Source organism: Ochotona curzoniae, unplaced genomic scaffold (assembly GCF_017591425.1).
Source record: "Ochotona curzoniae isolate NIBS_2020 unplaced genomic scaffold, NIBS_Ocur_1.0 contig_3520, whole genome shotgun sequence".
Taxonomy (NCBI): domain Eukaryota; kingdom Metazoa; phylum Chordata; class Mammalia; order Lagomorpha; family Ochotonidae; genus Ochotona; species Ochotona curzoniae.
Window position 1 is genome coordinate 1,773,783 of NW_024465894.1, and position 14,661 is coordinate 1,788,443.

The 14,661-nt window shown below is 47.3% G+C and overlaps 1 protein-coding gene across 1 annotated transcript in view; it reads left to right on the forward strand.

Moving 5' to 3' along the window:
- Positions 1 to 2,042: 2,042 nt before the first annotated feature.
- Positions 2,043 to 14,661, forward strand: part of BCAS1 (brain enriched myelin associated protein 1) — a 70,667-nt gene continuing 58,048 nt past the window's right edge. Inside the window, exons 1-3 of the mRNA XM_040981051.1 lie at positions 2,043 to 2,111; positions 10,377 to 10,453; positions 12,949 to 13,027. Of these exons, the coding sequence (XP_040836985.1) occupies positions 10,382 to 10,453; positions 12,949 to 13,027 (151 nt within the window). The 5' untranslated portion in view covers positions 2,043 to 2,111; positions 10,377 to 10,381. The remainder of the gene's footprint in view (positions 2,112 to 10,376; positions 10,454 to 12,948; positions 13,028 to 14,661) is intronic.

Here is a 14,661-nt window from a genome sequence, read left to right on the forward strand (position 1 = left end):
ATAGATATATTGACATGGACACATGGATGCGTCTATTGCTGGGTGGATGGGTGGATGATGGATATATGTATGCATGGAGAGATGGGTGGGTAGATGGATGGTTTGATGGATGGGTAGTCAGATAGAGTAAAGACACCATCCCAACACCTGTTACATGGGATGTAGGAACAAAATTAATCAAGTTTGACAGGAACTATGAACACCTACTCTACGGAGGCAAAATCATGATTCTGATCTTGTAGCAAGCGGAAATTGAGAATACAAGAACAGATGCAAAATAAACACAAAAGGGCTCATAGCCAAAGGGAGCAGAGCTGGCAGACACAGAAGTCAAACAGTTTGATTACAACCACATAGTTGGTCTTCAGGAACCAAGATACAAGCCCATATCTACGAAACCTCAGATCAGAGCCTGAGTTCCTGAATCTCTGGACCAGAGTGCCAATAGCTTAGAAAAACATAGCATGGGTCCATGGAAGCTATTTAGTAATTGAGTTTATTACATCTCAGATTTAAATGTGCAATGCTGAGCTAAAATCGAGTTTACAACTTTAATTACAGTATGCCTGGTTGGAAATTCAATGCTTATTTAAATGGCATTTTTGTTCCTTAAATTCTGCTTTCTGAAGAGGCATTCTCTGTCTCGCTTTGTTTTTGTTTGTTTGCTTGATTTTTTTGCTTTGTTTTGTTTTGTTTTTTAAGCTACCCTAGCTGCTTCTTTATAATGAGGATCCCACTCTGTAATGGTTTCTGGTTGTGAGTCTCCAGGTTCCACAGAGGGAGGAGACTGGCTGCTTTTCCTCATCGCTCTAAACCTACGCTCCTATACATCCTGGTGCTCCCCAAGTACTCATGATGGGTGCCTGACTAAGCGCATGACTGAATCAAGCTGCAGTAATTAGCAGCTTCCATTTCTCTTGAATGTTTTCTCAAAAGCATTATGTAGTATAGCTTGTCATGTTTTCCTTTTTGCATTAACGTTAAACAGCTTAAAGCCACATATATGAACACTTCATAAAAACCCTGTAAATCAAGGCCAGCATTGCTGGTACCGCATCTGGGCACTGGTTCATCTCCGGACTGCTCCATTTCCCATACACCATCCTGCTGGTGGTCCAGGGAAAAAGCAGTGGGGGGTCGTTAAAGAGCTCCCTGCTACCCATGTGGGAGACACAGAAGAACCTCCTGGCTCTTGGCTTTGGCCTGGCCCAGTGCTGGCCACTGTGACCACGTGGGGAATGTGAGCTGGTGGGTAGAAGATTTCTCTTCCTGTGAATGTGTCTCCCTCTCTCTGTAGCTCTGACATTCAAAACAAATATTAACTCTGTAAAAAAAAAACTCCATATTCATAGATATACACTTATTTTTTATTTTGATGACTTTCAATGCCCTCACTCACCTTCCTCTCTTTTTTGTGTTGTATTTTAATTTATGCTCTCATACTGCATTGTCTGGGTCCTTGTCCCACAGCAGAATAAATATCTTTCCTGGAATAAAATAAATTATATTAAATACCCTCTCTTGAATTTCTGGCCTGCAGGAAAGAAAAGGATGTCCTTTGTGATATCATCTTTGGTCCCCCGGGAAATAACTGCCCTCAGCTCAGGGTGCAGAGCCCCTGGAGACTATATCTACATGGCTGGGGGCAGGGCAGTGGGCGCGATGCTGATGCTTTCCAACTGGGTGGTTAGGTGGTAGGAGAGCAAATGAAGGTGGAAAGTGGACAGAACTGCAGAATCTTACAGAGCGTGTTTTCCCTGCTCTGACTCTGACCCACCGGAAACAAGCTGCCCTAGGTCCACCCAGGCAGCTCTGGTGGGTGAGGGGCACTGGGCAGTCTGCCTAGAGTACCAGGGAAGCACGAATGCATGAGAAATCAGAGGAGGGCAGCCCCAAGTCCAGGAAGAGAAGCCGGGAAGGACTCCACCCAGGCTTGTGTTTGCCCTGCTCTGTGTGTTCAGGCAACAGGTTCCAGGTTCCAGACCAGGAAGCCGAGGACTCGGCCTCACAGTCTGGCACGGGGCAGGACCAGCTCAAGACACGGGACCTGGGCAGACACAGCTCCAGTGGACACTGCGGGCCTAGAGTGACTCCCTTGAAGCAGCCAACAGGTAACCACTCTCAGATCTGTACGCACTGCTGATGGGCTTGTTGTGTGTGATCAGTAGTGGAAAGCAAAGGCCAGGGGCGAGAGGGTCAAGTTTGCTCCCAGCCAGTCATGCTCCTTATTCACGATGTGACCCTGGGGATGAGTGAGCCTCATTCTACTATCAGAAACAGACTTAAAATCGCACCTTCCTTAAAGTGCAACTTAGGACAACATGGGCAGAGCCAGGTCTGTAGCTGCACAGACAGAGCTCCTTGTCCACACAGAAACACTGAAGGTCTTTCCAGGTGCAGGACTTGGGGGTTGTTGGTGGATGGAGAGGTTGGCCCTGTGATCTGGGAGCCACTATTAGGGGGCAAGAATACCCTAGAACCTAGCAGCCTTATTCTCTACCTAGGGCGTTGTCTAAAGAGCCAGGGATACACAGGAAGGAAGCACCTGCTGGGAAGCTGGCTCCTTCCATGAATTACCTCCTTCACTTTAAGAGGATTAGTGAGGCAGGTGCTGGACTCAAGTCCCCGCTGCACAGCTCTGTGTATCTGCAATGCCCTCCACACCATGGTTTCCTGCCTTGGAAGAGTCTCTGTGATTGGAGGATCGGGTGCCTGGCTCACAGTCCCTGTACCTCCACAAGCTGGCCTGAAGCCCCGGGGTAAATTCCTTTGGCTCTCTGGAACTCAGTCTCCTCAAAAGTAAAATGGGCATAATGACAGTGTTGACAAGACTAATGTCTGTGAACACCTATGCACTCAACAACTATTAGCCGTGAGTTTTGTTAGTATCATCAGTCCCATGTCACAAGTGGGAGAAGGCTGGCAGGGAGACAGAAAGGAACTGGTGCCAAGCTTTTACAGAGAAAAACCTGTGGAGCTGGAATCCAGTTAGGACTGGAGTGATGGGGAAAGAGAGTCGGCAACCATATTTGGCACAACATCTAAGGGCTAACTAACACTTACCTGAAGAAATTATTATTTTAGAATAAAAATGAATGGCAAGACATCTGTGATAGACAAAATACCAAAAAAATAGAATTGGCAACAGCACTGATTTTGATTTCATAAATTTGTGTAAAAATACGAAAAAGCCTTTTGAGAGTCTCCGAAGTGTTGCACCGGAGGCCAACTCTTGACCTGCCTTACCCTCATCAAGGCCTTGCTCCGGCTGGGCCTGGACACATGCGTGTGTGCATCACGCTTTTTCCCCAGACAAAAAACAGCTTCTCCTGCCTTTGACCACACGCTGTTCAGGAAGGTGGTTTGGCTACCAGAGTCCCACAGACCTGGGTTCAAACCCCAGCTTGGTCTCCCCATAGCTTCCTTTGTCCATTTAATCAAGAAATAAGAACTGCAGACTCCCTGTGTGCAGGCAGAACGGACAGGACGTCTGACCTCACAGCGTTTACATTAGGACAAACCTCAGCATCAAACCTCTGTCTGTATCATTAGAGAATACTAGGCCACTGTGAGGCAAAGGCAGAAATGTAGGTGGCAACATCAAGACCATGACCATGGTAGAACAAGTGAGGGTTGCTCACTCTGGTGACAATTTTGCACCCCCCAAGGGAGTCACCTCCTTGCAATGTGTACCCTGCCCAGTGCATAATAAGTTTTCAATTAATGTTATCTGCTCTCATTATTGGCCTAAAGAAATTTAGTGCAATACTAAGAATTAGTGAATTCCCAGCTAAGATCATCTACCACTTATGCAACAGCTGCAGCCATCACAAACTCTAGAAACACGGTGCAGGTGATAAAGACACCTGTGGTCTCACAAAGTCTCTCACCAGGGCTTAGGGCACAAGTTAAGGGGATTTCAGTCCTGCATCCTTGTGCACGGTGGCCCTGCCACAGCAGCAGCAGCAGGTACTAGCACCATGCTGGACACACAGAGGGACACAGGACCAGGCGGCCCTTACTCATACATGTACTGACCTAGCCTTTAGAGGGCTGGTTCTGTGGGGTGTGCCAGCCTGGCCATGTTGGCATTGCCCTCCGCTGGAAACAAGGGAGGCCCCAGGTTTGCTCACATTCCATTGATCAAAGGTGTTCCTTGTTTACACAGTGACTAACCCTGTCAGCGCAATGCCACACTTCCAGCTGACAGTCATTTAGCTGCCTGCTGGCCAGGAAGCTTCGACAAAGCACTTTCTCCACGCCTGCGCATATCATGTTGGGTTGGTGTTTGGCCTGCTGCCTGCACCAGGGAGGAAGGTCTCTTTATGTGTAACTAACACAGCTCCAACAAGCGGCAGCAAAGGTGCTGCTTCTGGAGTGGCAGAGGAGGTACCCGGGGGCAGTTACCCCAGTGACAAATCCACTCGTGGATCGGAACAGGGAGCTTCTGGGATCATGACTTGAGCCACAGAAATGAATGGCATTAGTCCTAAGCATGTACTCCCTGGACTCCTGCCAAGCCCCGGCGCGCCATTCTATGATTACCAGTGACCATTCACTTCCACATTTCTCACCTTAGATCAGTCCATACCCCCTAGCTAGGTCTATTTTTATTTTTCATTAGAAAAACAGGCAATAAATATTTGTACTCTGCCCAATTTTGTTACATATAAACATTTCATCAAATGATAACATGATTTATGCGACAGATGAGATAGAACAACAGCAAAAAGTTAAATCTAAAATCTAGAATTTGCCCCTTAAGGATTAAGCCCTGATTCACTTACCAGCAATTGATCTGTGTTGGCCGATGGACTTGAGCTGCAATGACCAACATCCCACAGACTGGACAGCTTTGAGAGCAGGAGTGGGTTTACTCACGGTTCTGCAGGCTACATGGCCAAGATCAGGGATCCCGCTGGTTGAGGTCTGCTGGGAGCCCCCCTTCTGATGTGTTGCCATCTGCTTTCTTGGTTTGCCTTCATGTGCTGGAGACTGGGGGAGAGGGGAGAGAGACATGAGTGCTTCATTGTCTCACCAATCTCATTAGACCGGGCCCACTCCCAGGCACCCACTCACCCTTCCCTGGTGAGGCCCCATTTCCAAATGCAGTCACTTCAGGAGTTAGGGCTTCAACATATGAATTTTGGGAGCTAGGACTCTATCTGTGATTGGGGTGAGGAACTTTAGCTCTCTAGACTCTGAGATATGTATCTTCCTCGTGGGGCTCTGATGAGGGTATAATGAATCCAGGAGCCCATTTACAGCAGAGTCTGGGAGAGTGTAGACAGTATGGAAAAGTTAGGAAGCATTATTACTGCAGATGCAAGGGCTCTACATTGCAAATTCCAGCCAAGTATCAAAGAATCACTGAAAAGCCAATGCATCCATCCTGAACAGTGCAGACTTCTTCGTCACGATTCTCTCAGCACTGTGACACATATGCTGCTTATCCAGCACTGCCATTATGGGTAAGTAACCTGGAGATGCTCTGACGTTACAGGAGGACTGTGTGAGTTCTAGGCCAATACCGTGGCATTTTTTGTAAAGGACACGAGAATCCACACACTCTGGTTTCTGTGGGAGTGCCAAAGTCACTGTCCTCCATGGCCACAGGGGCCCACGGTTCATAAGTGCATTTCAGCGAGCACCTGCAGTAGCAGCTGATCTCTGCTCCTTGGTGGCCATGTCCTTGGAGGCCATGTCCTTGGTGGCCATGTCCTTGGTGGCCATGTCCTTGCACTGGACTCAACAGCATGCAGCCTGCGCCCTTTGCATCACCGCTGGAGTCCCACGGGGATCTCTGTGACTCCAGGTGGCAGCTTTGCTCCCTGTCACTGTTACGGGTTAGTCTGCCAACTGGCTCTTCAGAGTACTAGGAGTATGAGGCTATCCCGCAGTGCAGCCCCCAGAGCAGGATCCCTGAACCTCAACTTAAAGACGCTCGGGGACTGGTCATTGTTAGGGAAGAGGATGTGCAGCAGCACGCCACCTCTGCTCCCTGGATGCCAGCAGCATGCCCTACCCTGAAGAGTGACTGTCACAGCTATGCCCAGGTGTTGACCTAGTGCGAGAAACACTTTCCTCAAGTTATTGTGAGGACAAAACAAAGAATAGCCAACACGTTTCCAAACACAAACAATTAGGGTGGTCATATAAGTCATCAAGGAAATGAACAAGATCTAGCATATGAAATATTAATGCCACCCTGGAAAACTGGGACCAAAACCCTCACCCCAGATATTACATACCCATAACACATTGTGTCTAATACATTCATGTACTATACATGCAGTGTGCCATTTAATACCAAGATGTGTCAGGACAGTAGGAGAAGGGTGAAAACCTCTCTGAGCCTCAGTTTCCCATCAGAAAACTGGAGAACTAGAGCAGCCAGCCCAGGGTCTTAATGGAAAGACTGCCACTGGTGAATGTATGCAGATAATCAGAGCTGCACAGCCCATGTAAGCTCACAGCCCAAAAGCTCCTGGTCATCACTCCCGGGAACCAGAGAGATGTAGGCACCATGATCAAGTGCACTGCCCAGATTCACTCCTCTGGGGACTTAGCGAGGCCTAGTTCCTCCAGGGCTCTTTCTCTCTCAGTAAGGGCAGGCCTCATTGCGACCATCAGGCAGCTCCACTCCTGCCCACAGTGCTTTGTGGGCCATAGGCTACTCACGTGTCCACGGCCACTGGGAAGGGAACATGCCTGGAAGCAAGCGTGCCCTGCCCTCTGCCCACCACTGAGCAGGGGGACACCCTAGCCCATGGCACCCCTCTAGATGTGCCACAGCTAAGGCTACATTTGACAAAGCAGTGCCCCGCAATGGGTGGGAAGGATTTCCAGCCACTGTGCTTTGTGCAACCCAAAGCTGGAAGCTCTTCTACCATCCACAAGTATCCCTGATCCTTGGTCTCTGCCAGGGCTGGTGGCAGCAAGGAAAGATCTCTGACCAGAGAGGATGCTCACTTATCACCACCACCACAGCCCCATGCACAAACAAGGGAGTTAGCAATGGCAGTCATTCCGGAAACACACCCTGCCTGGCCCCACCCTCAGAGGATCAACTGCACCCTGTCTGGCAGGGGCCTGGACATGGGGTCCCAGGGATCTCCAGGGATTCTTTGTGCAATTCAGTCTGGGCCTCAGGCAAGAGGCAGAGAAGCAACAAGACTTTCTCAGACATAGTCGGAACCCACAGCGGCAAGTCATTGAGGTCTCCAATACTAATCCGATTTCCAAAGCAAACTTCCCTGCCACATGACAGCTTCATGTGTTTAATGCCAAATAATGCCATGGAGCAAATCAACTAACACTACCAGCTCATGAAAGCAAGAATTTTAACATCACATTTGAACCTTCCCCTCTCCCCACAAAAAGCTACCCTCTTCCAATTGAACAAGTTTATCTGAAAAAAATTTGATTTATTGTCCCCGTTTGTTGCAAACTGGAGACATCCTCATCACAAATAAAAATTATTTTAGGAATTGCCTTAAGCTTCAGTTCCCCTATCTGTTAAATAGGTATAAAAAGAACCCCAGTCCCAACATTCTTGTCGTTCCTTGATGCTCCTGGGACACCCAGTAATGCTGGCTAGCATAGGAACTGATGCAGCAATGTCTATATCTATGTTTTTCTTTCGAGAGGCAGAGGGAGAGGGGGTTCCAAGAAGAGGCAGGGAGAAGGGAGAGAGGCTGAGTTCCCATTTGCGGTTTAACTCCCAGTTGCTCAGGTGCCAGGCACTCCATGCAAGTCTCTCATGTGGGTAGAAGGGATCCAAATACTTGAGACACTGCCTGCTGCCCCCCAGGGTATTCACAAACAGGCTGCTGGAATCAGCAGAGGCAAGACTCAAAGCAGGTCCTCTGATGGGGCACGTGGGTAACCCAGCTGATGTGTTAACTGCTACACAGATGCTTGCCCCTGGACTGTTTGGTTTTAACACAAAAGTCCTGAATGCCTGATGCCCTCACTCCTGGGATAACCAAGAAGGCTGCCATCACGGCATTTTCTGTTAGTTTCTGCTCATGAGAATGACTGGAGATACTTACCCAATAAAAGAAAACAAAACAAGCAACAACAACAACAACAAACGATTGAAGGACCCAACCTGACTTGTTGGTCAGAGGACTGTGGAAATGAGAAAACTGCCAGGTTGGCCCATGGCTTGCTCACCATGGGGCAAACTCCCTGCCAACAGCATGGATGGTAATGGATGAGCATGACCACCACAGCTCACACTAGCCAAGGGCTGAGTGTGTGTCAGGTGCTGTCTAGGGCACCTCACCTACAGGAAGGGATTAGAAAAAGTTCACAGAGAACAGAATTAAAGGATCAATTATTTTATTAAAGGATATGATTATATTCTTATTTTGGTGGCTAAAGATTTTGAAATTGATCCAGTGTTCTTTAAATAATGTGCATTTTGCATGAATTCACAAAAGATTCATTGAATTTGTTTTCAAAATTTCTTTCACCAAAATAAACTTATCTTTTAATGCCACTTACTATAAATTTTGTGAAACACAGCTGTAACTTGTTAGTTCCTATAATAACTCCTTGAGATGAAAGCAGCTATTTCCAATGCATACACAAAGAAATTTCCCATGAATTACTGTGTCTAGAACCAGGAAACAAAACCTCCTGAGGGCAGGAGATCCATGGGAATGTTGGCAGACATGCAAGCAGCTTTCAGTCAGAAACTGCAAGCCCCGCTTTTCCTGACAACCCTTACCCACCTGGGGCAGAGGGGCTAGAGGCCAGGTCTTGGGAGGAGGCCCACCTTGGGCCTGTGTGTGTGTGTGTGTGTGTGTGTGTGTGTGTGTGTGTGTGTGTGTGTGTAAGCCTACAGCCAGCAGGACCAGAGAGGCTGGTACGGTATGTTCTTTGATCGAATTCTGAATCAACAACCCTGGTGTGAGTTCTGGAAGCTGAGTCCCCTCTTCTGAGGGAGCCAGGGATCCCACAACATGGCGACAGTCATCAGTAGAGGCGACCTCGTCTGAATCCTGCCTCTTCCCTTGCTGACTGCATGGCCTGTGCAAAGTCCCCCAGCCCCCTTGAGCCTCAGCCAAGTCAGATCAAGAGTGAGATGATGAGGACACCTGTGCCTCACAGGGCTGGCCAGGCAACACGAGCAAAGCAGTGGGCACTGAGACCAGGCAAAGTAACGGTTTACTGACAGGCCCCTGCATGGCTGAGTGCCCAGGTCAGTCCCTGACAGGACAGGAAGAGCTGGCAGGTGCTATTATCTCCATTCAAGCAGCATGCAATCGCACAGCTTCCAACGGAGCGACACACTCCTAGATCTGGGAGATAAAGAACAGGGCAAACACCAAGCCTTGGGGTGCTATTAGTTGGGAGACACAAATATTCCATTTTGCCCCCCAAGACTGGAGCAACGATCCAAGTCAAGGTTCCAGAATCATTCTAGCCCACACTATTGCCCTCTACCATACAACTCACTGTCCAAGCAATGCTACCAATCTGCTTTTTATTCATCACTTGTGTTTTGTTGAATAAACACATATATGCTGCTAATTGGGAGGCAGACATTATTCTTATTGCTTCATACACTTAAAGCCCTGAGTTCTTGTTTAAGTTTTGCAAAGGTATAGGGATGCTAATGAACTCCTGTAGGAGCTCTTGGCCATTTTGCTCTAGTGGAGACTCCACTCCCATTACTGTGCCATGCAGCAGTCCTAACTCAACAGAAACAGTCTAATCTGTGGATTTATTATCTGTTTGTTCATTACCTGTCTACCAAATTTTGGCTCAATGAAGTCAGACAGCCTCATTTTTTAAATTCACAGCTGTAAACCTACTGTTTGGCATAGCTGTCAATGAAGAGATGTGCTTGACACATTTGTTAAGTCAATGAAATGTATGAAAATATAGCCACATAAATATATCATTACAAGTAGTGCCAAGTGTTATAAAAAATGTTCTGATACCCTGAGTGGTTTTAAAGAGAATTAATTTGGTTTGAGGATCAGAAAAAGCTAAATATTATTATTTCAATTACACCTCATTCTAAAGTCTCCTTGACCCAACAGCTGTAATTCCAACTAGAGGGAAGGAAATATTATCTACATTTAAAATGCTTTTCATGATGATAAATCCTGTCCTTCAGCAATGAAATGCAGCTGAAAATTAGGGTTGTACTTGACTTCTATTTCATTGAATATGCAGCTTCAAAATCCCCTCTCATTCCCCATAAAGGATCTAGGCAGTTCATTCAAAGCTGACCCATGAGAATCCATCCTGGCATCACTTGGCTCATCTCTGCACCTTTGCTTCCCAAACAAGAGTTGCACTTTGTTTGCTTTTGGTTCTAATTATTTTTCTCATTTAATCTCTTTTCTCTATTTTAGGGACAATGGGTAACCAAATGAGTGTTCCACGGAGAAATGAAGACCAGGAGAATGAATCAGAAACGGAAACGTACAAGGTAGTGAAGTTGTAGTCACAGGGACATTAGCTACTATTGGATAAAGCCAGAGAGGACACAAGACAGTGGCCTCCATACACCTGGCACATAGACAGATGGTGACAGGCCGCTAGTCTCAGGGATTTCTCAGATGTATTTGAACTTTTGGGATTCATTGGGGAGTTCTTCCAAACTGTAGGTTCTGAGGTCCCACCTAAGGCAGACTGTTGCATAGGCGGGTGCCCAAGGAACTGCCACAGGTGATTCCCAGGAAGTCAGTTTGTACCTGCTCCCAGGTGGACTCTCCATTATGGGTGACCGTGCCCCCTTTTTCCCCAACCAGGATATTCAGCAATGTCTAGAGACGTTTTTAATTGTCACAACTCAAAGAGAAAGTGATACTAGCATCCAGTCTGTGGAGGCCAGAGAATGAGCCAAACCCTCCACTGTGCACAGGATGCCCCAGGGCAGAGAATTAGCTGACCCCAATATCCACCATGCTGAGAAAGAAAACCCCAGGTCAAGAGCAACATGTGGTTTGGCTGCCCATTAGAATCATCTGGGAAACTTTTCGAACTTGTGATAGCTGAGCTGTTCTCTAAACCAATGGCATCAGAGGCCATGCAGAACCAAGACAGGTCTCAGTATCTTCAAAACTTCTGGCTAATGCGATGTGCAGCTGAGCTGGAGGTCTATGAGTTTCAAGGACAACTCTCACCCAAGGCCAAGGAGACCCAAGTGCTGCTCCCTGGATCTTCTACCACCAGGCAGTGGAAAGTCATTAATTTTCATCGTTGTTATTGCTTACATCAATTCAGAGTGAAACCTGGAGCTTTACTGAATGTGTGGCGGTCCCTCCAGGAGGAAGATAAATAGAGCTAATGTAGATCAGATTGAAGAGGGAACTCTTGTTCACAAAAGAAGGTTGGAATTGAGAAAACACCCTGAAAACTCAAATGCCTATAGAGTGGGCCTTGGACAGAAATGCACACTTTCAACATCTGATACCACAGAGCATTTTTAGCTACAGATAAACTAAAACTGCAATCTCTGAATGAAGGGCTTAGGAACCAGAGATCTCTTCAGCTCCCTCAATGATTTCAAATCCAGCTGAACTTGTATAACTTTGAGCATCCAGGAGCTAGGAAATAACAAAAATCATAGCAGGGACCTGGGCCTTTCTGAAGGTTGCTGGTTCTAGCCAACACATGCCACTGGTATAACCAGCATCCCTGTATTCTGGCTTCCCACAGGGAGCTGCAAAACAGTGTTAACAAAATATCCTGAGTTGTAAGAAACCACTTAAAGTACACTGTAAAATCAAATGTCAGATTTTCACATACACCATGTACTGACTTGGGAACATCAATTGTAATATGTAGGCCAAGTGTATTAATGTTTAGATTATATGATTTCCTGGTAGAGTTAATGGTAAGTTCCAGACCACAGACTTACTTCAGTCAATAAACACCATCACAAAAATGTAAAGGGAAAATTCCTCTTCATGTTTCCAGAATGTTCCCATCTTCAGTATTTGGTCTTCTGGGTTTTTGTTTTCTCTCTGTGCTCATTAACTTACATTCTCACTACTGACAATATTAGCTAAACAAGATACTATATGTGACATGTTTAGCATATCATCAATAGTCCATGCTAACTTTTGTGGCACAACTTATTAATAAAATAACATAACAGAACATACTTTCTTTTGCAACTGTTTCTTATGCAAAGATATTTAAGAGCACTTCAAAACTGCAGAAATTAAATCAAAATCGATTAACTAATCATTTGATTGAATTAAGAGATGCTTCAGTACAAAAATGCTTCGAAATCTTTGCATCATTTTTTCACAGTGTGAGTTTTTTGTGAACTTTCTGATGATTCAAATATATTTTGCACCTAAATAAAGTTTAGATTCAATTTTTAAAAACTTTTTGCAGTACCCTCTGTGTGTACAGGGTCTTTTGATACCTCTGTGACAAATCACAGAAGAGAAAAAGATCAGAACAGTGGCCTACGCGTAGAAAGAGCAGCAACAATGAACACAGAAGGAAGGTGTGCCAAGCGGGTTAAGACCCGAGGCCAACAAACGAGCTCCCCGTACTTGACAAGTCTGTTGACGGAAGGTGTGCCTTATGGTTTCTACCTGTGTGTGCGGGACAGTGGAGTGAGGTTAGCTTCACTCGCTTTCGGAATTTTCTTAAATTCCTGCTCCAGTCTGTCTTAGACCCCATCTGAGCCTCAGTGCCCTACCTATAAAATGGGTCAGTGCTTGCCTGTGGTTACAGGGTGAGAAGCACACAGTGGAACGTTCCATAGTCCTGGAATCCAGTCCTGGGCTTGGATGCTTCTCTTGCTCTGAGGCATAAGAGGAAGCTCAGCAGTTTCTAAAAACACAGCCTGCCAAAGCATTTTGCTTCCTGTGAGGCCTCTCTGTTGTATAGCTTTCAGGTTCTTCCCCAAGTTCTTCCGGTTTTCCCAGAACTTGATGAGTAACGCCAAGTGCTCTGTTTCAGGTGACATGCGATCATGAGTGTGGTCAGAATGGGTCGGCGGTGATTGTATCCACCCACACTGTTCAACACTACGATGAAGGTCAGTACCCATGGGAACGGGCTGCTCCTGTGGGCGGAGACACTAAATGGAAGGCTTGATGCCATAGGCTGGCTCGGAAAACCTGTGTGTCTCTCCTCCTGGCTGTGTAGAGAGCCGTAGAGGAGGGGTCTCGAACATGGGATATGTGGGTTCTCAGGCAGAGGCTGCAAAGTGGGAATCAAGGGGGCAGGAGAGGGGGTTCCTTCCAGGGTCCTGTCCCTGCTCCTGTAGGCTCGAGTGTTCTCTGGCTGGGAGCTGCCATCTCTCTGTCCCTCACCTCATCTCACCTCTCCACGCACGCCCTTCCTCTGGTACAAGGCAACATACTGCACTAGGAACATCCCAATGAGCTCATCTTGATAGCTGCAGAGACTTCAACTCCAAGGTCTCTCATCACAGGTCAGAAGGACAACGCCTTAGGTGGGGATGCAATTCCACCTGAAAGGACCCCCATCTCTCCTGAGTGTGAATAACAGCGGGGTGGGACAGCAGCAAGGACACATGACGCAGTTAAAGTACGTCCCACTCACAAGCTGTCATGGCACACACACACTGAATGTCCATGTATGTTCTGTATCTGTGCTGTAGACGTAAAAAGGATTAGTTTCTCTCACCCTCCCCTGTCCATTTATCATGGCTATCCCAAAAGGCCTGAAGTCGGGCACTCATAAAGAAATGGGATCGGATGTAGTGGTGGTGCCTGAGGCCCGGGGCATGGCACTGGCAAGGACTCGCCCCAGACAGCAGCACACAGCAGGAGCATGTGCAAAACAGATCATGTCGCCACATAGGGTGGCAAGGGACACTCCAGGGGCCAGCTTGCTCTTCTCTGTCAGTTCCCTCTTGTGAGAACTAGTTCCATGGGACCAGAAATAGTCCACGTGACTGCCACTAACTATATGGGATGCCAGCAAACCAAACATCTCTCTGAGTAGCAAGACAAAGAATGAATGATTGAATGAATGAGCAAAACCAGAGTGAGGCTGGCCTAGATGGGCTGTGAGGCAAGCAACCAAGGATGTGTGCCAGAGGGGACTGCAAGGAAGTACAGCCGACAGCCAAGGCAGCTCGTCTTTACTTGGGCCTTCCCTACACTCCCTCCATCATCTGGCTGACCATCTCATTCCACATTAGCCTCAGCCCCGCCTGGGACTCCTGAAGCCCCGAGAACGTCCCATCCTCCAGGCACTCGCAGTTCTCCCCTTCACCGCCCAGAGAATCCACACAGGTTTCACCTCCCCGAAGCCACACTCACTTTTGGTGGAATCTAGCCAAAGGTCAGACTTCTGCCTACCAGGAGATGCCACATCACGGGGAAGTCCAGCCCAGTCCCATGAAGAAGCTGGCAGGGGACAAATCCACTTGGAGTATGCTCAGATAGGAAAACCTGTATTCACCTTGTTCTGTTTTAAGTTCTTAAGTTTCTGTCCCTGCCATAGCTGCTAGTCTGGACACAGTTGTGCCTCCTGGTTCATATGTCACTTACTGACATGCGCCTGCTGCTGAGGCACACACAGCTGCTCTTAGCCTCTGAGTCCAGAAGGAAGCCGGGCAGCACAACTCAAACCTTCAGGTGCCAAGTCTGCTCTGCTGCAGGACCCCTAACAGATGCTAACGTGCTCCTGGGAAGACCC